The sequence below is a fragment of the Microtus pennsylvanicus genome, chromosome X, assembly GCF_037038515.1.
Source record: "Microtus pennsylvanicus isolate mMicPen1 chromosome X, mMicPen1.hap1, whole genome shotgun sequence".
NCBI lineage: Eukaryota > Metazoa > Chordata > Mammalia > Rodentia > Cricetidae > Microtus > Microtus pennsylvanicus.
Window position 1 is genome coordinate 126,619,892 of NC_134601.1, and position 21,962 is coordinate 126,641,853.

The following is a 21,962-nucleotide window of genomic DNA, read 5'->3' on the forward strand; positions in this document are numbered from 1 at the left end:
AACCCTGTCTCGAAAAACCAAAAAAAAAAAAAAGAAAGAATATAGGATTGGGCTATAGCATGAAGAGGGAGAGGAGAGGAGGGGAGAGAAGAAGAGAGGAAGCAAGGGGAGAGGAGGGGAGGGAAGAGGCGAGGGGGAGTTTATCTTTCTTACACTACAATTGATGTAGCAATTTAACGTCCCTTCCCCCAACAATTCCCCTTCTCTATTTTTCTTGGCCCTCTCCAACTCCAAGCTTGCAGAGTCAACACTATGAGGAGAGGGGAAGGGAGGGGAGGAAGAAAAGAGGAGAGGGAGAAAGACAGGGGAACACACACACACACACACAGAGAGAGAGAGAGAGAGAGAGAGAGAGAGAGAGAGAGAGAGAGAGAGAGAGAGAGAGAGAGAGAAGAGAAGAGAAGAGAGAGAAGAGAGGGAGAAAGACAGTGGAACACACACACAGAGAGAGAGAGAGAGAGAGAGAGAGAGAGAGAGAGAGAGAGAGAGAGAGAGAGAGAAGAGAGAGAAGAGAGGGAGAAAGACAGGGGAACACACACACAGAGAGAGAGAGAGAGAGAGAGAGAGAGAGAGAGAGAGAGAGAGAGAGAGAGAGGAGAAGAGAGGGAGAAAGACGGGAACACACACAGAGAGAGAGACAGAGAGAGAGAGAAGAGAGGGAGAAAAACAGGGGAACACACAGAGAGAGACAGAGACAGAGAGAGAGAGAGATTGATTGATTCTAGGGCAGGATGAAATTCTTCAACAGAAGGCGGTACAAAGACAAAAAAAAAGGCCAGTAAAGCAAGACCCAGAGCAAAAGCTGCTGGGAAGTATGTGTGGAACAGCCCTTCACTCCTTACAGTGTCTTGCTTCAAATAATGTCTGACACACAAAACTTACCATCATTGCTTTTAGTTTATAGAATATCCACGTCCAATAGAAACCCTACCAAGTCTAAGATGAAGGAAGTGAAGAAAGGAAGAGATGAACGCACTCATTGTCTTCACATGGCAGGAGCTCAGGAAAGAGGGGCTGTTATCTCTTACACAATGTGGCCTGAACCGGAAACTCTTTGGGATTCCCATGACCATAGAAACTTTAGAGTACATCTTGCCTTGTCAGGCCTGAGACAAAGAGATGAGATACTTTCCCTGAAAGAGGGCAGGTCAAGCCAACATCCTCCAAATGGAAAACAAGTGGACATGATTAATGTGTTCTACAAATATTGCTCAAGTTGTGAAAATCACACGGATTCCTGAAAGCTACTGAGACAGCAGTGGGAAAGAGCCAGACGTGTTTCATTAATAAAAAGATTGATTTTGAAGTTCCATAATATGCAAAGAACAGAGAAAGATGTTGGGCTGAAACATAACCTATGGAAGTGAGAAATTTATCTTCTTCTGAGTACAAGAAAACCGAGGATACATGTGACGGTATATGCCTGTAATGTCCCTCCTCCCTGCGAAAGTCCAGTACCTATTTAATTAACAAAGAGATTGATTTTAAAGTTCCATAATATGCAAAGAACAGAGAAAGATGTTTGGCTGAAACATAACCTATGGAAGTGAGGGATTTATCTTCTTCTGAGTACAAGAAAACTGAGGATACATGTGATGCTTTATGCCATGCACAGACCTTATGAGGCTTCTAAGAGCTGACTTTCCTAGCACCCCAAGGATGGTCACTCTAAAGCATCCTCACCACTTCCCATTTCCCACATAGACACGTTTGCCAGTACCCGATCTCCAGGAGAAGGACTGTCGTCCAGATTATTGAGGGCATTTTCCACACGGGCCAAGCGGCCTGACAGTGACAGCAGGAGGTTCACCACTTTGTCTAGGTCCCCAATAAACATCCGGAACTTGTCAAACTCATTGGGTTTGCAGACGTCTTTCACAATGGCTTCCACCTCTTCTCCCAGGGCATTGTTGGCTTGGATGTCTTCCAGCAGGCTCTCTCGGGCTTCCCGCAGTACCTGCAGCTTGCGGCCGATGCTGTCAATGAGCTCTTGCTGGAGGGCGCAGGGAAGCATTGGGACATTAGTTAGAATCATCCCAAGCTGGGGTTCTAGGTTAGTATAGCCAAGTCATACACAGTCTGGGAAGAATTCAGCTAGATTGGGGATGTTAGTCTTTGAACCATCAAATAACGGGGGATTTATAAAACCAGGGAGAGGAAAAGGCCTTCTGGTTAAATATGAGCTTCCTTGTTTGTGTGAGCCAAAGAGGTAGCTCAGCAAATAAAGGTCTGATGACCTGAGTTCTAATCCTACAACCCACTTGGTGAAAGGAGAACCAGCTCCCACCAGTTGGACTCTGACCACCATATATGTGCTGTTGCATGCACACATGTACATGTACTTGCACGCTTACACACAAATGTTAAAAGAAATTAAATTAAATGTATATATAAAATGTATTAGAGACAAAACAGGGCTGGTGTATATATAAGTCAGTGATAAAGTATTTGCATAACATTCATGTGGTTTTTGGGTTCCAACCTCAGCACCACAAAAAATACATGAATGAATCCAAAAATGAAAGAGGAACCCAGGCCTGGTGCTTTATGTCTTTAATTTCAGCATCAGGGAGACAAAGGCTCAAGGATGATGAACTCCAGGCTGGCCCAGGTTATATAATGAGATACTATTTCCAAACATAAAAACAAAAGCTAAATAAAACAAATTCTCATTTGGTGAATGTTCTGGAATGCTAGAGCTACCTCAGCTTGACTCACAGTAGATGCTATTCTGATCTCTGTGTCTGCAAGGATTCACGGAATCTATTCGATACCTTGACTGCTGTCATTTTAAGCATATAAATTAAAGATTTACATACAGACACAGTTTGAGTCTATATCCAGCGCTATTGATCCCTGTCTTTGAGCAAAACAGCTATCACATGTTTTTATTAAAAATTATTTATTTAGTATGTGTGCATATATGCGCACATGTGCATTCACGCATGCAAGTACAAACGAGCCATGGCACACATGGAGAAGTCAGAGGAAAACTGAGGACTCGTACAAGCGAGCCATGGCACACATGGAGAAGTCAGAGGAAAACTGAGGACTTGGTTCTCTTCTGACACCTTGTGAGATCTGGGGAGCAAATTCAGATTTTCAGGCTTGTGTAAAAGTGCCTCTACCTATATAGCTTTCTCCCAGGCTTGTCATTACTCAAAAACAAAAAAGACCACCAATAAGATCAGCTTGTTAACTCTTCCTCAGAAGAGAGAATAGGGAAGGTCATTAGACCCTTTCCTGAGATTCCAGCCACTTTCTCTCGCACATTTCCTATGAGCATGTAAGACCTCCCCCAATGCATGTGTCTTTGAGAGGGGCAAAATGGTGTGTAGACTAGGACTCCACCTATGTAGCTTTAGGGAAATTGTTACTTAAGCCGGGGTGAGACTTTCCCAGTGATGTGATTGTTTTGGGGTCATTCATGCTCCTTGCAGTAAATCTAGTAAACTCATTGATTCACCAAGCTATATATGGATGAAACCCATCTTTTTGATGCCCATTATGAAAGGAGTTAGAAATGAGGCACCTGAGGACCACTGAAGTTATGTGTCTTAACCACTATGTCTCTTTGAAGCTGCAGGTAGGCTGTTCCTCTTTGTCAGAAACGAAGGAGCCAGGGCATCCTCCTACACATGTGAACTAACGAAGAGTCTATATCCACAAACGATCTGAAATCAACATTTGCAGTAGGGTCGACACCCTTCCTTTTGGAGCTTTTTTAAGAGGATCAGGTAAACACTATCCCTTTAAAAAGGAAATCTGGTGCACCATGATTTCAGAAACGAAAAGAGTTGCTTTATTCCATGAATATGCCACCTGCCTCACAAATAGTCATTAAAATCCTTTCAAATTTCACAATTAAGAACTATGGGCTACTCGGTGCTTTGGGAAGCCCACCCAATTCATCTTCACAATGTTTGCTTTGCCTAGTTTTGCTATGGAGCCTTTTGCTTCATCTGTCTGTCTCTTAACAGAATTCTTTCAATAAGACAATACTGAAGAGAACCCTAACCAAAATATTACCTTGATACCCTTGATCTATGGTAAATAGGTGGTTTGTTCTTATCTTCTCAGAAAAATTTAACAGATACTGAATACCATGATTCCAGAGGCAATTAGATCTTAGAGCTCTGACCCAATTAATGGTTTTATCCATCTGTGGTTTCAGAATTTGAAAAAATAAATTATTGGGGGGTGGTAGAACTATATAGAAGGACTGATACAATGGGCATGATCTAATCACTGACAAAAGTCATTTAAAGCAGTGGTTCTCAACATGTGGGATGTAATCCCTAGGCTGAGTAAGACTATTAGAAAACACGGATATTTACAAAACATGATTCTGTGCACAAAAATAAATAAATAAAATGTAAAAAAACTCATCACGCTCTGTGATTCACCCTGACCCAAAGCAGTGGCCTCTTGACACGGTATTCCAGTACCTGGTGCTCTTCAGAACAAATAGATAGAGCACTATATAGACAAAGGTGGTAAAATTATTTTGTAAATTGTTTTTCGGGGGTGGCATTTCTGAGAAAGGAACTTGCTGTATAGCTCTGGCTGGTATCCAGCTGGTTATGGATCCCAGCTGGTTATGATAATCCCCTTCCTTCTTCCTCCTGAATCAAGGATTATAGGTACATGTCACCGCACCTGGATTTTAAAGGTATTTTGGCATACTTTGTAAGGTAGGGAGCTAGAGAATGAATCTAGGACCTAATACATGCTAGGTAAGCAAGCATTCTGCCAATAAGCTATGTCCTTGGCCAAAATATGCACTTCTAAATGCATTGTGCTAAGAAATAACAAAGCCTAACTAGAAAGAAGGAGGAAGAGACCCAGTCAGTCGTCCTCATCAATTTAGACCATGAAACCCAATATGGACAAGTTCAACAGAACCGCCATATATGCTACCTGTGCATGCTTCAGCATTGCCAGGGCATAAAATAAAAATGTATGTACAGCATAGACTAAATCAAAATGCTTCAAATTCTATGAATTCTGTTTCATGAAGAAAAACTGTAAATGCTGATGTTTTTAAAAATATGGACACATGACTAGAATAAAATGTATATTGCTCTAATTCAAAGTCCCTAAGAGATCATATTTGGTTCCCAGAACCCAGAAGGTTAACATTTTCTACACTGAAAGGATTTTTATTATATAAATAGGTCATAATACTCCCTTCCCTAACATTTCTTACATAATTAAGATCAATCTGTGCTATCTTTCAAATCACTGGGTCAGGAGCAATAGCTAACAGTATCCTTGCCGTGACTGCATACAATGGCCCTGAGTTAACTTCCAACCTTCTTTCTTGGTTCATGAAGCTGAAGCCCTGCCTTTATGCTGCTTCTCCCCAAGACCACCAAGCTCCCAAGGGTATCCGTACCTCCTGTACCTTTCCATCACACAGGACACAGTTCTAGGGTAAGAGCCTGCCTGACATTATTCTGTGTTTCTACAATCACAGGCATTTGTCTCTTTCTAGCTATTCACTCTATCCAACTGTCTAATACCTGATGTAGTATAGCAAGGGTTGGCAAACTTTTCCCATGAGGGACTAGTGTGTATATATTTTACTCCTTGTAGGTTCCATGATTAGTGACAGTCAATATATAAGCAAATGAATGTGGCTATATTTCAATAAAACCTATTTCTAAAAGCAGGTAGAGGGTCAGGTTCACCAAGCCTATGTTAGACATGTCTCTTTTTTTTTTGTGGTAGCCATAAATAATTCCATAAGAACACAAAGTCCCTTACAGAGGGCTCCTTTCTCCAGTCTGCCTACAGATGGATCTTCAAGGGCTTTGTAGAAAGGCTAGAACATACAATTCTGAGGAAAGGGTTGTTTATTTTTATTTTAATTTTTTTGAGGAAGGATCTCACTGTGAAGATCAGGCTGAACTTACCGTGCAGCGCAGACTGATTCAAACTCGTCACCGGCCTGCCTCAATCTTCTTAGTGTTGGAATAACATGCATATATCTCTACGCTCAGCAGGTAGGGGATTTTGACTGCATAGAGGAAGGTCTCCTTATTCCTTCCAGAATGGTCCAGAACTCCCAGCTTTAAATGATTCTCTAGCCTCAGCCTCCTTGGTAGTTTTCAATTAAAGCTACTGAGTTGAGGTCAGATTTGTACTTCTTACCTTCTTAACTGACAGGTCGTGGTCCAAGTCACCCCCTGAATACTCCTCAGGCTCCTGTAGGTCCTTCATCTTGATAAGAAGTTCTGCCTTGGGGGCCGATGTGCTGTAATAGGTAGAATTGGTGGCCAAGGACACGACCCCTGGCACGCCTGTGTCCTGTTTCCTGGGTGAAGAGGCAAAAAAATTGCTTTTCCCATCCCAGCAGTGATTTGGATTAAATCCAAGTCCTTTCATGCGCTAGGTAAATACTTTACCTCTGAGATGCATCCTTGGCCCCTAGGTAACCGAAATTTAAACAGACAGACAAACAAACATCTCTAAAGAAAGAAAATGTTATCAATATAACATCCTTAGATTAGAGGCAGGCTCTGGAATGGGACTTAAAAGTAGGTGAGAGGCAGGAAGACCAAAGAGACACAGATTAAATACACGTAAAGATGCTAGCTCTCAGGAATCTAAGGCGGGAGGATTTGAAGTTTAAAGCCAGTCTAGGCAACTTGTCTCAAAACAAGACAAAATAAGTAAGGCTTATAGCTCAGTGATGACAGCTTGCCTAATATGTATGAAGACCTGCGTTTCTAGTTCAACATTATCAAGAAGTGGGTAGGAAGGAGACAGGGACATGAGGTGGCATATTCCTATAACCCTAGCATTGAGGAAGCTGAGGTAGAAGAATCAAGTTCAAGGGAGCCGGAAGTTCATAGAAAGACCCTACTTTTCAAACAAATAGATGGACAGGCATGCGATCTTTATATTGAATATGGAGATGAGATGATAGACGCCACACAACTGAGGAAGCAGACTGATGGCCTCAGGCCAACAAAGGGTTTCTCAGGGTCAGCACTGACGGTATCTGGGAGCTGTCTCCTACACTGTAAGATCTTTAGTCGTTTCTGCTATGCTTCCACTAGATGTCAGGAGTGTTCCATTCTCCAGTGCGCATCATCTCGCCTCTGCTAAGCCCCAAGCAATCAAATCCAGGTATGAACATTTAAAGACTTACCAAAAAGCACTAAGTACTGGGGACCCCAAGGAAAACCATCACCTCCCCCGAGAAGCAATAATGAATATCAATATGCCCCAAATCCCTTCTTTTACTTCTAAGCCTAGGAGATAGGGACTGATAAACAAGCAGGTGTATGCCATCTACTTACTGGTCCTCTGTGACTCTGGGTGAGGGGACTTTGGGAAGCAGCTTCCTCCGCTGCTGAGCTTCCTCCAGGAGGGATTCATCTTTGGGGAAAATCCCTTCCATCAGATCCATGGTGGTCTTGATCTTCACGCTAGGGTCCAGGATGTCAGCCAAGGACTTGTCTTTTCCCACAATCTCCCTGGCTAATTCTTCAGACTTCAAGTCATCCACGGTCTTTTCCTTGGCCTTTCCGTAGTTAAGTGAGGGAGGGGAGGAACAGCTATCTCTGACAGGAGGCGCTGGAGTGCTGGGCGGCTGGGGCTCTGGAGGGCGGGCTCTATGAGGGGCTTCCACCTCCTGTCGTGTGTACACACAGAAGCGGGAGTAACACTGCTCTGATGTCCTCAACGTCTTGATCTGGTCCCTCTCCAGCCCACTGGGCAGTGGGGGCAGCTCGGCTGGGCACGCAAGACTCTGGCGGCTCTCCTTTTCGGGCTGGCTTTCTGAGTGCACGATTTTTATGGGCACCATTTTCACTGTGGTGTTGTTGTCCATAACCCGCTCGATTCTGTAAAGACAAGGGCTGTCTTCTTGACATGTACAGGTTTCCACCCGCGATTCACAGAGGTATCCTAACACAAAGACCCACTGTTAACTAGTCAAACAGAAAGACAAAGCAGAGGTTGGAAATGGTCCTCGTTTAACCCCTCATATGGCCTCTAAATGTCTAGCAGTTCAACTCAAACTCTGCCACACACCTATAGGCATCGGAGGGAGAGGTTCTGAATGACACAAAACCTGTTTAATATTCATTTTTGTTTTCTTATGAAATTGGGCATTGAACACAGAGATTTAAGACAAATGCTCAATCACATGAGCAAAATCAAGCACACTCCTTGATTTTGTGTTTTTATTATGAGGGCAATAAAAAAATGCAGTGCTGGGTGGTGGTGGCACACACCTTTAATCCCAGCACTTGGGAGGCAGAGGCAGGCAGATCTCTGTGAGTTCGAGGCCAGTCTGGTCTACAGAACGAGTTCCAGGACAGGCTCCAAAGCTACAGAGAAGCCCTGTCTCGAAAAAAATAAAAAACAATAAAAAACATCAAAACCATTTGTTAAATCTCTTTGTTTCACTATGAAGCCTACAGTGGTTCAGTATAATTCTAATGAGTTGAGATGCTTATAGGCACCAGAAACTGCCTGTATGAAAATGGTATACAGTTTCTCTATCACAAAGGTCACCTTATTGTTTTTCCTACTGCTATGATAAGAACATGTATGTGCACCCAAACTCCTAGGATTTATTTTAAGACAGGTCTCACTATGTAAGACCATGCCGGTCTCAAACTCATAGAGATTCACCTCTGCCTCCTCAATGCTGAAATTAAAGGCGTGTGCCATGACATCTGGCTTCCCAGGTTGAAATTTAATACCCTAGGTGTGGTCTTGGGAGACAGAGCCTTAGAGAAGTGGTGTGTTGGAAATGGACTCTTCTAAATGGTATTAGTGTCTTTACAAATGAACGTTGGAGAGCTTCCTGCCTCCTTTACCATGTGAAGACACAGCAAGAAAGTGCCATCTATAAACACGTTTCTGAATTTGCCACACTTTGACCTTGCTCTTCCATTCTCCAGAAACATAAGCAAGCCACGTCTGTTGTTTCTAAGCAACTCGGGCTGTTGGATTCCATTGAAGAAGAAACTACCAGAAAAGGATAGCTTCTCTGTAGATTACTAACAATGTTGCCAATTGAAAGATGCTTAATTTAAGACATAAAGCACAGCTGAGGCATACACAGAAAGTCCTCTGGGAAGACAGAACCTCAATTGGACAATGCCTCCATCAGAGTGGCCTATAGGCAAGTCTGTGCAGGTATTTTCTTGATAAATATTTTATGTGGGAGGGTCCAGCCCACTGAGGCTGGTGGTCCTGGGTTGTATAAAAAAGCAGGCTGAGCAAGCAATGAGCAGCAAGCCAGTAAGCAGTGTCCCTCCATGTCTCTGCCTCAGTTCCTGCTCTGACTTTTCTAATGGTGACCTAGATATTGTGAGGTGAAAGAAATCCTTTCCTCCCCAAGTTGCCTTTGGTCATGGTTCTTATCACAGCAGTAGAACCCTCACTAGGACAGAGATGTAATAACAACATCAATGATGTCCTTTCTAAAATGGCTTTTTATTATTTGAGGATTTCATACATGCTTATGCTTTCGTCAAGTCCCCCCACTATTCCTTCCCAATTTCATGTTGCTTTTTGTTTTTTTAATAAAACTTCCAAGTCTACTTAGTGTTGTTAGTATGTGCTTGCCAAAAGCTTCTCAACAGGGGGTAGGACTTTGTGAAGCTCTCCTCCATCTATGCTGGGATTTGTCTGGCTTAATCTTGTACATGCAGTCACAGCCACTGTGAGCTGATATGTGCAGCTGCCCCGTCCTGTCTGGAAAACAGTTTCGCTGTAGTCATTCATTACCTCTGCCTCTTACAAGCTTCCCGGCCACGCTTCCACAATGATCTCTGAACTCGGGGAGAAGGTGTGATATCATGTCCCATTTAGGGTATTGTGGTGATATTTTGTTTGTAACCTAACAATTAAAGCTTGCCTGAAGATCAGGGTGCAGACCTAAACCACTAGTTAGCCATGGAGGCCAGGCAGTGGTGGTACACACCTTTAATCTCAACACTTGGGAGACAGAGGCAGATGATCTCTGAGTACAAGGCTACCCTTGGCTACACAAAATTGATCCAGTCTCAAAGAGAAACAGAGCTGGGTGGTGGTGGTTCACACCTTTAATCCCAGTACTTGGTAGTCACATGCCTTAATCCCAGCACTAGGGAGGTAGGATATGCCTGGGTGGAGAAAAGAATAGAAGGCGGGAGGAGACAGGAACTCAGTTGCATTCTGAAGTGTGGCAAAGAAACATTCATTGTAAGGATTTGTAGAGACAGGATCTCCCCTTCAGCCTGAACATTGATAGGACAAGAACTCTCTAGTGTCTGGCCACTCTGCTTCTCTGATCCTTCAGCTTTCACACCTCCCCCCATAGCTGACTCCAAGTTTTTACTATAAAGACCAATTAGAATTTATGCTACAAGGGTATGAAAACTTGGAGGTTTCATATTCTCTGCAAGAGTTATGGATCTCTATGTTAATTGTCTTCTATTGCACAAGAAGCTTCTCTGATGAGTGCTAAAATGTACCAACCTATGAGTATAAAGACAAGTACTTAAAAGGGAAGATTTAATGCAATACCCACTCATCAGAATGAGAGTAGTTGGTTCTCTCCTAGAGTCTTTGACCTACCCAGCTATGTGTTCTCGGCACTGTTAACAGTAGCAGGCATAAGTTCCAATTTGTGGAGCAGGTCTTAGATCCAATCAGAAAATAGTTACTTCCACAACATTCATTATTATAATTCCCAGAGTTCACAGCTGGGTAAGACTGTTTATTAGTTCACTCCCCTACCATCAGTAACACTTTCTGGCACTATGAAAGCTAGCCAGTGGGAATGAAACTTTTAGGTCACTACCAGCTTGTTTGCATGTTTTATGATTCAAGCATGTAACTTCTTCAGCAATAGGATAAAGTTCTGGAAAGTGACCAAGAGCAACAGTAATAACCTATAATGGCTGGGGTCTATGAGACCTTACTGAACCATAACTTGAAAAGAGGTAACCTGTGGCACTGGGCTTTTTATCTGGGTCATTCAGAAGTTTAAAGAGGGGTAGGTTGAAGAACTAATCAGTTGATAAGAGTCTTTGGCTATCTTAGCACTTTAGAGGCGAGAGGCCAAAGGGTGAGGAGTTCAAAGACAATTAGGGTACATAGACAGTCTAGGCTACACAGTAAATTCTTGATCAAGTTATATATCAAGATCATGTCTCACAAAACAACAAGAGGAAAGGAGGGAGAGGGGAAATTTTAAAGAGTATGAAAATGCTGGACATTACTCAACTTTACCTAAATATCTTATACTTAGGTTAAAACTGATTTTGATCACTGGCAAAATATGCTTAGTCTCAATGTGCCAGGTAGTAAGGCAAACAGAAATGCATTCAATACAGACAGAGAGGATCATGATGTCACTAAACTACAACTGGTCATTTGAGCTAAGGCTCATTCTCTACACGATTTTTCATGACCAGATTTTACCCCAGTGTTTGAAGCTGTAGCATACTGTCATAGGACAATACCTTGCTGAGTTGTCTTCATGGATAAGCAGGGGAGGCTTGTCTGTCAACTTCTGTGGGGCAAACTGGGGTGAAGGGGAGCGAGAGGTTTCCATGGCTGATGTCTGTCGGTGTTGACGCTTAGAAGAGAGCTGGACTTCTGGTTCGGAGAAAGCTCTCTCCTCATTCACATGCTGGCTGTCTTGTGGTTGGGCACTGCTGATCACAGAGGAGCTGTAGGAGAATCACACACATATCCAGGGACTCAGTAAATGGTGTTGGTAAGGACTTGTTGGGGAGAGCTAAGTAAGAGTCTGTAGGCGTACTGGACTTGAGATAAGTCACTGAAGGCCTGTGCGACAAGGCTGCCTTCTTAGCATGCAGGGTTGCGCACACTGGCTATAAAGTACGCTCCTGAACAGGTAGGGGTAAAAGGCAACCCTGGACTTGGGGTCCCAAGTCTGACAGTATGCGTATTCTTGAGGTAGAGCCCTAGCTTGGTTCAGGCCCTCCTGCAGAGGTTCTGCATCTTCCTGGGAGTGGGACAATTCAGGAAATGTGGAATTGGCTTGTGGGTCCTATAATGGTCTCAGGGCATCTAGAGGAAGATGTCATAAAAATGAGACAAGAATTCTGATTGGGATCTTCTCTAGTAGACCACTTTAGGACTATACGTTTCCCAACACCTTTGCCAACTGCCACAAGTGATGTATGTTGGCTGTATGTGTAACATGTTCTGTATGGAACATGAAGTATTAATGGCACGTACATATAGATCTGACACAGACACACATGTATATACCAACAACATTTCTTTAAAAGAAACACCCCTTCCCCCAAAAAGAAAGAAAGCAAATCTCTGATTTAAGAAAAAGAGCAATTCTCAATCTAAAATTGACTTTCGAGCTGGGCAGGGCATAGTATTTGGTAGGCCAAAGGACTATAGGACTATTATGCCTGTGTCCTGCCTTGTGGATGATAACCTTGCTGTGTTCTACGGAGAGGGAGGGGAGGGGAGAGGGGGAGTTTATCTTTCTTACACTACAGTTGATGTAGCAATTTAACATCCCTTCCCCCAACAATTCCCCTTCTCTATTTTTCTTGGCCCTCTCCAACTCCAAGCTTACAGAGTCAAAACTATGAAATCACCAACTGATTTTAACAGCCCCAGTTCATACAAATCAGGTCACAGATAGACACAATAAAAAAGGACCTAGATGTAACAACGTTGAGTTCTGTTGGGACCATATTCAAATCTGATTTTAATGATGTCCAAGAGATGTAGAATGTAGATACTGTGATATGTTTGTGTTATGTTGGAATATAGTCGTACATTTATAAATAGATGTATATGCTATGGATGCTGTCTGTGCAGATTTATGTCAATGTACATGTGCCAGTGGTGCATATATGTCTGTGTGCTATGGATTGTATATGTAGATGTGTGGCGTGACTGTATATGCGGCTATGCCATGTACATATGTATCTTGATCTATACTATTTTTTCTGAAGCAGGGTCTCATAGAGTACCCAATTGTGGATGCAAAACCCACAATTCTCATCTTAAAGGGAATAAGAGATAGTTTATTCAGGGGCCATATTTGAGTGACTGCAGCCTGGGAACATGGGTTTAAGTGACCCCAAATTCCACGTTCCAATATGGAAGAAGTTTCAAGGAGTTTTTACAGTTTTACCAAACAAAGAAAGTCATACAAGGCAAGTTTAAAATATATTTGGCGTGGATATCAGAGAGGCGGTTACAGAAAGATGAGGAGATCTGTCCTATAGGCCTGAGATGTTATCTGATGACATTCTTAGTTTGGGGATGGTGGAGGCAAATGGGTCTACTAAGTTAATAGATTACAAAAGGTTTTAATCTATTAGTCATACGATGCTCCAACACAGAGGTGGACAAGGAATTCACAGGGCTAAAGCTAGTCCAAGTAAAACATTCCAACATCTTCATTATTACTACATTTTAATCAGCCAACCAGCCTCTATAAACAGTTTTTCTTTCCAGGAATTTTTATTGCTACTATGTTAGCCTCACACTTACCATTCTTCCACTTCAGTCTCCTAGGTGCACAGACCAGGCATGTAGCACCTTATCTAGCTTTTGGGCGGGACGTAACCAGGAACTGAACCCAGGGCTTTGTACAACATGCTAGTGTGTGCAATACCACAGCCCCCCATTTTATTTTAAGACAGGGTCTCAGTAAATGGCTCAACTTGTCCTTAAATTCATTCCACAGCCCAAGCAAGCCTTGAACCTATGTGATCTTTCTGCTTCAGTCTGTTGAGTAGCTAGGCTTGCCCCTTTTTCATTCATTTGAAATAAAACACAAGTGACCACAGACCTACAATCCTGGCACTCGGGAGGCAGAGACATCAGGAGTTCAGGATCATCCTTTGATTGCATAATGAGTTCAAGTATAGTTTGGGCAATATGAAGATCCTAAGTAAAGGAAGGGAGCAAGGGAGGAATGGATGTCCACAGAGACAAAATACCTAAGATAATAAGAAGACTTAAGGACTATGTTTCCTTATGTCTGTATGCTACCCTGAGAATAATGCTGGAGCTGGAAGGGTGCCATACAAAGGAAGGCGGCAAAGGCAACAGCATTCCAGAGTCCTGGCAACTAATATTCAGGCTAGGTATGTGGGGGAGTTGACCCTGCTCCAGGACCATGGTCTGTACCCTGTCACTTGTATTTTTTTTTAACTTTCTGTTTTATTGAGAAAAAAACAATTTCCGCCTCCTCCCAGCCTCCCACTCCCCCCCCCTCCTCTCCCCGTCCCCCCACTCCTCTCCCTCTCCCCCCACTCCTCTCCCCCTCCCTCTCAACTTGTATTTTAAATAAATGCTGATTGGCCAGTAGTCAGGCAGGAAGTATAGGTGAGGTGACCAGGCAGGAAGTGGAGGCGGGGCAATGAGAATTCTGGGAAGAGGGAAGTTTCAGTCGGTATTGATGACCCAGACGCAGAGGAAGCCAGACAAAGAACAAGCAAGGTGTGACTGTCTTGCCAAAAAAGGTACCAAGCCACGTGGCTAACACAGACAAGAATTATGGGCTAATATAAGTTATAGAGTTAATAAGAAGCCTAAGATCAATCAGTTTATATAATATAGACCACTGTGTATTTCTCTATGACTGAACGGCTGCCTGACCAGGCAGGACTGAGTGGGACAGAAACCTTTGTTGGAGGGAGGAGAGAGCCACTTGTTGATTCCGGCTGCTTAGCCCTGAAATAATTACACAGAAACTGTATTTATTACATCACTGTTTGACCCATTAGCTCTAGCTTCTTATTGGCTAACTCTCATATTAATTTAACCCATTTCTATTCATCTGTATATCACCACGTGGCAGTGGCTTACTGGCAAAGTTTTGGTATGTCTGACTCTGGTAGCTCCATGGCTTCTTTCTGATTCCACCCTTTTTTCTCCCAGCATACAGCCTAGCTTTCCCAGCCTAGTTCTGTTCTTCCCTGCCAGAGGCTCAAAGCAGTTTTTTATTCATTAGTAGTAATTACAGCATCCAGAGACATCACCTTCCCCTTTTCTGTTTAAATAAAAAAGGAAGGTTTTAACTTTAACATAGTAAAAATAAATATAGCAAGACAGGTATCAAGCAAGAATTACAGCTACAATATTTATATCTAGTTTATCTTTAATCATAACTAAGAAAAACTATAACTATAAATTCTTCAACTCCATCAAAGACTCCAGACCTAAGTAAACATAAACTACATTGTAAGCAACTTCCAAAACCCTAAAAATGACAGAGACATCTCACCGCCTGGACAGTTACCCAAAGTTCTTCTGTATCGTTGGGGCATCCATCTTCAGTACACAGGTCCATAGTGTCCAACAGACTTTTCCATGAAGAAGGAAATTTCAGTCCCTTTCTTCTGTGTCCTGCAGAATGTCTTACAGACTCTTTCATGAAGCTGGAACCCCAAAGGATCATCTCACCTTTAGGCAAGTTAAGCAGCCATTTCTCTGTGTATCCTGCATATCCAGTTAAGTAGTCCAGGCAAGGATAGTTTCTTGCCCAAATGGCTAACCAACTCCATAAGGAGGCTCTTTGATGCCCATCATCCTCTTGAAGTAACTTGGTGCTGCCAGGAGCAGATATGTCTCATTGTCATGAAAAATCTTAAGTTCTTAAACATTTTGAATGCCATATTTTGAAGGTCTAGTGAAAGATTTGAAGAATATCTATCTAACTGAAATGTATCTCTGTACATCTAGAAAATCTAACTAACATGACTACAAGCTTAACTATTATAGATGACTATCTATTAACCTATATTTCTTAATTATACATTACATTTCTAAATAAACTGCACAAACATGATACCTTAATCAAGAGAAGAAATATACACGTAACAAAATCGACCTGAAATTTGTATCAATAAGCCAAGATCCACACCAATGCAAATTATTCACATCTATATCACCCCTCACCAGGTGCAGTACTTGGGAGAATGGGTTCTGCGCCTTGCCTGGGCAGCACAGTAGAGTTGTTCCTATTGATGGTGGGATGGGATGGGGGATAGGGTGAGGTATATGTAGGTGATGGTGAGCTTGGGAGCTCCAGCCCTGCCCCTTGTCTGCCATATTGTGCTGTGGGCAGGGGCGAGATGTTCCCCTTTACTAACCATGATGGGTGAGAGCTATAACATTTGGGAGAGTAGTGGTCCCTGCACCTTACCTGGGCAAGACAGTAGAGCTGGCCTTGCTGGTGTAGGTGTGGGAGAGCTGACCCCGAGGGCATAAAAGCAGCTTATGTTGCAAGGGGTGAACTAGCTGGGGCAATGTCAGAGTTCACCTTGATGGTGAAGACAGGGGAGAGTTGGTGGGCTGACCAAACTTGCAATTACCCAGGCTCAAAACTAGGGTTGAGTTGACCCACCCCAACATCCATCCCATCTGGGATCTGCTGAAGCACGCCAAGGGACCAATCCTGCAGACCTAAAGCTGCTGTATTTCTATGACACAGGACAAAAACAGGATATCCAAGAGGAGTTCACGGTGAGGGCCCAGTATCAATAGTGTAGCAGAAACTAGAGGTTTCAAACCAGACCAAGTACTCTTTGCAATAAACACTTGCAAGTAGATATATAGATAAATGATTAAATTATGACTGACTGACTACAGCTTCCATGATGAGATCTTTCTTTCTTTTTCTTCTTATTTTCTCTTAAATTTTATTTTACTTTATTTTGGGGGTTACAGGGCAGAGGGTGTATATGAAAGTAAATAAAAAAAAAGTTTTAAAAAAAGTATTTCTAAAAGTAAAATGGATACCACCCTACAGATTTATCAAAGTAAACCAGGACTATAGGAACACATGGTCATATTAAAACTATCAAATCAGAAAAGGTCTGCAAGATGGCTATGTGGTTAAGAGTGTTGCATACTGCTTTCCCAGAGGACCCAGGTTCTGTTCTTAGCTGCCACATCCACGGCTGTCTCGCCTGTGTGACAAAATGCCTCTCAGGTGGTGGCCGTCTCAAAATGAGAGCCTCCTGCTTCCTGGAGCTTGACCCCTGGCGGCTCCTTGGCAGTCTGCTCGAGTTGTGGTGCCTGATTAGCCTCAACGACTTCGTTCACTTTGTTCCTGGCAATGGTTTCATGCATTGGCTCTGCTATCTTTTTCTTCTGTTCTACTTTTCTCTTGACAAAAACTTAATCTGTTCAAGGAACCAGGAAACATTCCCAATGGAGAACTGATGCGTCAGTTCCCTCCCTTGATTCAGGCCATTAATGTTATGATTAAGACTCCGACTCACTCTCTGGGGGAATTTATGGATACCCTAGAACAGAAAGAGCTCATGATAGTAGAAGATGGGTAAATTATGAAGGAAAACGTATGGAGTGGCATGAGTTACCATTTATGGAGAGGCCAGCCAGAATGAGAAACCCCTGGTGCATTTTAGATAGGAAAGAAAGGCAGGCTATTCTTGATAACATGAAGCCAGCCATTCAATATTGGAGCAAACCCTGGGGGTGGAATCCTGAAGAATGGTGTTTGGGTTACCTTGGTTACCTTGAGGGCAGATATGATTTAGGGCCATGAGAAAGCGCAGTTGGTTAGTGGTGTGAGACGAATTTCAAAGAAAATCTCTGCCCACCTGGCCCTGACCACAAGACTTGCTGAGAATAATCAATTGTCTGTGATCATTTTTCTATGGAAGCTTTTATGTCTGCCAACTTCCTTCTGTAATCTCTTAAAAGTGATGCTTGAATTTTAGTAAAATTGCAGCAGATTCAAATCTCATTAGAGTTGTGTCTGTCATTCGCCGAATCCTGGGTTCTCCTAAGCCTTCACCCCTGTTCTCCCTCGGTCTTCGATCTCCAAGAGAGTCAGTCCACGGCACTCAGCACCAATGTATGGTAGCTCACAACCACCATACAGTAACAACCTATTTTTCAAATCACATAGGAAAATCTGGTCCATGAACTTACTGGGCACACCAGATAGAAGCAGAATTGAGACACTCTCAGATGGACCTTAAAAGGATGCCTAATGGCCCTGCTACCCTATCCTCTGATGACCCAGGAGATGTATCAGAGTCTCAGCTGGCAGAGGATTCTTGAGTGTTCCAGAAGCTTCACTGAGATTCAGTCTCTACCGTTGAAACGATCTACTTGTTTTGTCTGCCATCTGTTTGTGGATTTATTCTTCCGTCTTGACCTACTTCTATGGCCTTTGCACTCATCACGTTTACAGCTCAATTCCACACTGATGCTTGACTCAAGCCTGATTCTCCAGCTTGGCTGACAGCAAACCTTCAATGGAGTTCACCATAGCATACTCATTCCTACAGAGACCCTTTATGCTGATGGGACTACTAGGTAAATTCCTGCCAAGGAAACTGATGACACACTTCATAAATTTGTTGTTTTCAATAAGTGTTGCCATCACAGAAAGGCACAAATGTGTCTGTTCTGGTATAACATGTTCATGTCAATGTGGGAAAACACTCAAATGCTCTATAAAGTCTATTAACCTCACTATTATATAAACTGACATATCTGATCCTTCTCTGGAGACAGCAAGTCCCAGAACTCCATGGGAAGTTTCTGCATATGACGAATGGCAGTTTTATTTCCAGACGTCATCTGCTCACCACAGCAGCTGAGAAATCTGCATTCAATGCTGTCAATTTCTGTTTTCTCCTCCCTGCAGCCACATCTGTCTCCTTACCACATGGGCCACTAGGAATGCCAATCTCCATGTTCCACCCTAGTATGGGACTCTGAAGTGGTCTTACAGTTTGTTTCTATTTAGCCTCTACTCCTCACCCAGCAGGAAGGGTGCTTTCTCCAGGTATTTTCTCCAGCATCTCCTTGGCCACCCATTATACATATATATGTGTGTGTGCGTGTATGTGTATGTATGTATGTAAATACCAGATGGGCAGTGGTGGCGCATGCCTTTAGCCCCAGAATTCACGAGACAGAGGTACAGAGGCAGGCAAATCTCGGAGTTTGAAGTCAGCCTGATCTACAGAGCAAGTTCCAGGACAGCCAGGGCTATACAGAGAAACCTTGACAAGAGAGAGAGAGAGAGAGAGAGAGAGAGAGAGAGAGAGAGAGAGAGAGAGAGAGAGAGCGCGATCTAATTACTCTCGTTGCTGCCACTCACTTTCAGTCACTGTGAAGAACGTTACACAAGGGGAAGGGGGTACTTTTTCAAGATGCAAACAGGTAAGTCCTTGATGGAATAACCTAGTATATAAACATTCCAACTTAACTAAATGGGTTTTTTTTTTACTGCTCTATTATCAAAAATCAATTCACTATTGTTTTGCTAATAGAATTTATAACTATCTTTATCAAGGGTGATGGGGAAATTTTCCTAATCGTTTGAATTTGTTAATGAAAATACTACAGGGTCTTTCTTTCCCATCCATTCTTGACTTTTGGTGTGGACAGGAAGAGGACTCTGAATTATCATCAGATATTACTCTATCAATGACATGGTGTCTAAGGCCTGAGTAAAATATAAGTCCCATCTGATTTGGGATTTTGCTGGCAGATGCTTCTAATCATGATCCATGGTATATCGGCCTTATATCATCTAACTGGTAAACAAGCCGGAGGAAGCTTCATTCCCTTTCAAAAACACGGTCATCACAGGCCATACTGTATCACACAGGTGTGCATTAGTCAGATTCTTGTCACTGTAATAAAATATCTGATAAAATATGGGAAGAAAGCTTTCTTTGGACTCCTCATTTCAGAGGGATTTTGGTCCGTCATAGCTGGGGATGACATGGTGAAGAAGTTCGATGGCAGTGGGAATATATGAGAGGCCTTTTCATATATTCATAAAGAACAATAAGGGGCAGGAATAACCTTCAAAGGCTCACCCCACTTCTACCAGTTAGGCTCCACAGCCATCAACACTGTGCTATGAGCAGTCACTGATTTTCAAAACAGAAGCCTAGGGAAGAAATTTCAAATCAAACCATAAGTGGGTAGCTATAAGTTCTCTGAGGCACAGAGATCCCATGGTATAGGAGAGGATTTGTATGGAGCTCCTCTGAACCAGGGATCTTAGGCAGATGCAACAGTTGCTCTGAGATGAATGGAACCATCCATGGTTCTCCACGACAGAAATCACTATGCACTTCTTTCTAAGACACAAGGCATACATAGCCCAGACTGAACACACAGAGCTCAGGCAAGACAGTCTACTTGTTTCCCAGCTGGTGGAAGTGTTTGAGAAGGATTAGGATGTGGCCTTGCAGAAGGAGGTGTGTGACTTGGGGAAGGCTTTGAAGCTTCTCAAGACCTGTGTCATCCTCAGCCTGTTCTTTCTCTGCCTCCTACTTGCAGGTAACGATGTAAATTTGGAGATGTTCTTGCTGCCTCTGAAACCATAAGCCTAATTAAACACTTTCTTTTATAAATCGCCTTGGTTACAGTGTTCCATTACAACAGAAAAGTAATAAAGACACTAACGTACTTTTCCTACTTTCATTTAAGTATGATGCAAAAATTCAAGAATAGCAGCGTGGGCTAGAGAGGTGGCTCAGTGGCCATGGCAATTGATGAGCAAGTGGGAGGACCAATAATCCCACTGCTCCTATGTTGAGGTGGGAGGCAGAGGCAGGAAAATCCCTAGAAGTTTGTATGTGAGTAGCCTGATATAAAACAATGAGACCCTGTTTCAGACAAGGTGGAAGGTGAGGACCAATGTCTGAGGTTTTCACCTGACCTTCACATGCATCGTATAAATTACACACACACACACACACACACACACACACACACACACACACACACACACACACACACCAGGAGCAGTTCTACAACAGTTCCATTGGCTGTGGGTATAAACAAAAACGATCTGGGAAAGGGTAGATTCATCGTCCATTATATATAGCTAGTCTGTCCTACAGCTTAGAGGTATGTATCAGTCAGATCTCTGTGTAGAAGTCAGGAAGCTAGAAGACGGAACAAGACGTTCCACCTACAATTTTCCACCACCTTTCCCACATTCCTGATAATTCTTAGCAGTCACAGAACACCAAAGAGCAATCAGTTAACCAACTGACCAATCAACAAAAGCACAGACCTCATCAAGAACATTTAAAAGAGCATGAACATTTAAGAATAACAGTACCAGTTATGTTCTTAGAAATTAATCATCAGACTTCCTAGAGCATACATACGCTGCTGTAGAATAGGGACTGTCTGATTATCCTGACTGCCAAAGCATGGAAACAACATGGTTGAGTGTCTCTTATCTCGAATGTTTGGGGGAAAATATATTTGAATTTGGAATAAAAAGATTTTTTGTACTATTTGCATATACAGGTATGAAAAATAAAACACCTACAGAATGGACGTTAATTATAATCATGAATGCAATAATGCTAACTTATGCCATATTTACTATTTTTGGCACACCTGCATTTTGACTGCAAGCCATCACAATATAATGTATAATGTTGTCTCTTGTGGCATTATGTGGGCACAGAGTTTCTGATTTAAGATAATTTTAGATTTCAGGTTTGTGGAGTAGGGATGATCAACCTGTATTTGCCAAATTAACAAATTATGCGAATGATAACAAGGAAAAGAACTATTTCTACAAGTTTTGGTCAAACTCTTGCATCTTTTCATTTCGCAGTTTTCTTCCTCTGGGAATTTTGGAGAGTGTCTTTAAGACAAGGTCTCACTATGCAGCCAAAACTGGTCTCAAACTTGTAATGGAACCCAGGCAAGCCTGCCTGAACTTCCTAAGTAGTTGAGATAGCAGATGTACACAACCGTGCTCAGTCTCCAAACTTTTGTGTCTTGCTGGATGTCCTTTGGGGAAAACGCAAACCCAGCAACATCCTGGCATTGACCATGTGTTTACTGCAATGCTTCTTTGCTAAAGCTTTTCTCTCTACGCTAGTCTGCATTTCTCATGTCATGTGGGAAGAATAATTACTTTAGAAGACCAGATGAGTTTTATTTCTCCAATCTCTTCACAGATGGAC

General features: G+C 42.6%; 1 protein-coding gene across 3 annotated transcripts in view; it reads right to left on the reverse strand.

The window, feature by feature from the left end:
* The window catches only part of Shroom2 (shroom family member 2), a 119,321-nt gene that overhangs the window by 3,473 nt on the left and 93,886 nt on the right, over positions 1–21,962 (reverse strand). For all 3 annotated transcript variants that reach the window (XM_075956724.1, XM_075956725.1, XM_075956726.1), the window contains 4 exons: positions 11,478–11,687; positions 7,311–7,856; positions 6,157–6,319; positions 1,721–1,993 (listed from right to left, as the gene is read on the reverse strand). In XM_075956724.1, coding sequence (XP_075812839.1) covers positions 1,721–1,993; positions 6,157–6,319; positions 7,311–7,856; positions 11,478–11,687 — 1,192 coding nt within the window. The remainder of the gene's footprint in view (positions 1–1,720; positions 1,994–6,156; positions 6,320–7,310; positions 7,857–11,477; positions 11,688–21,962) is intronic.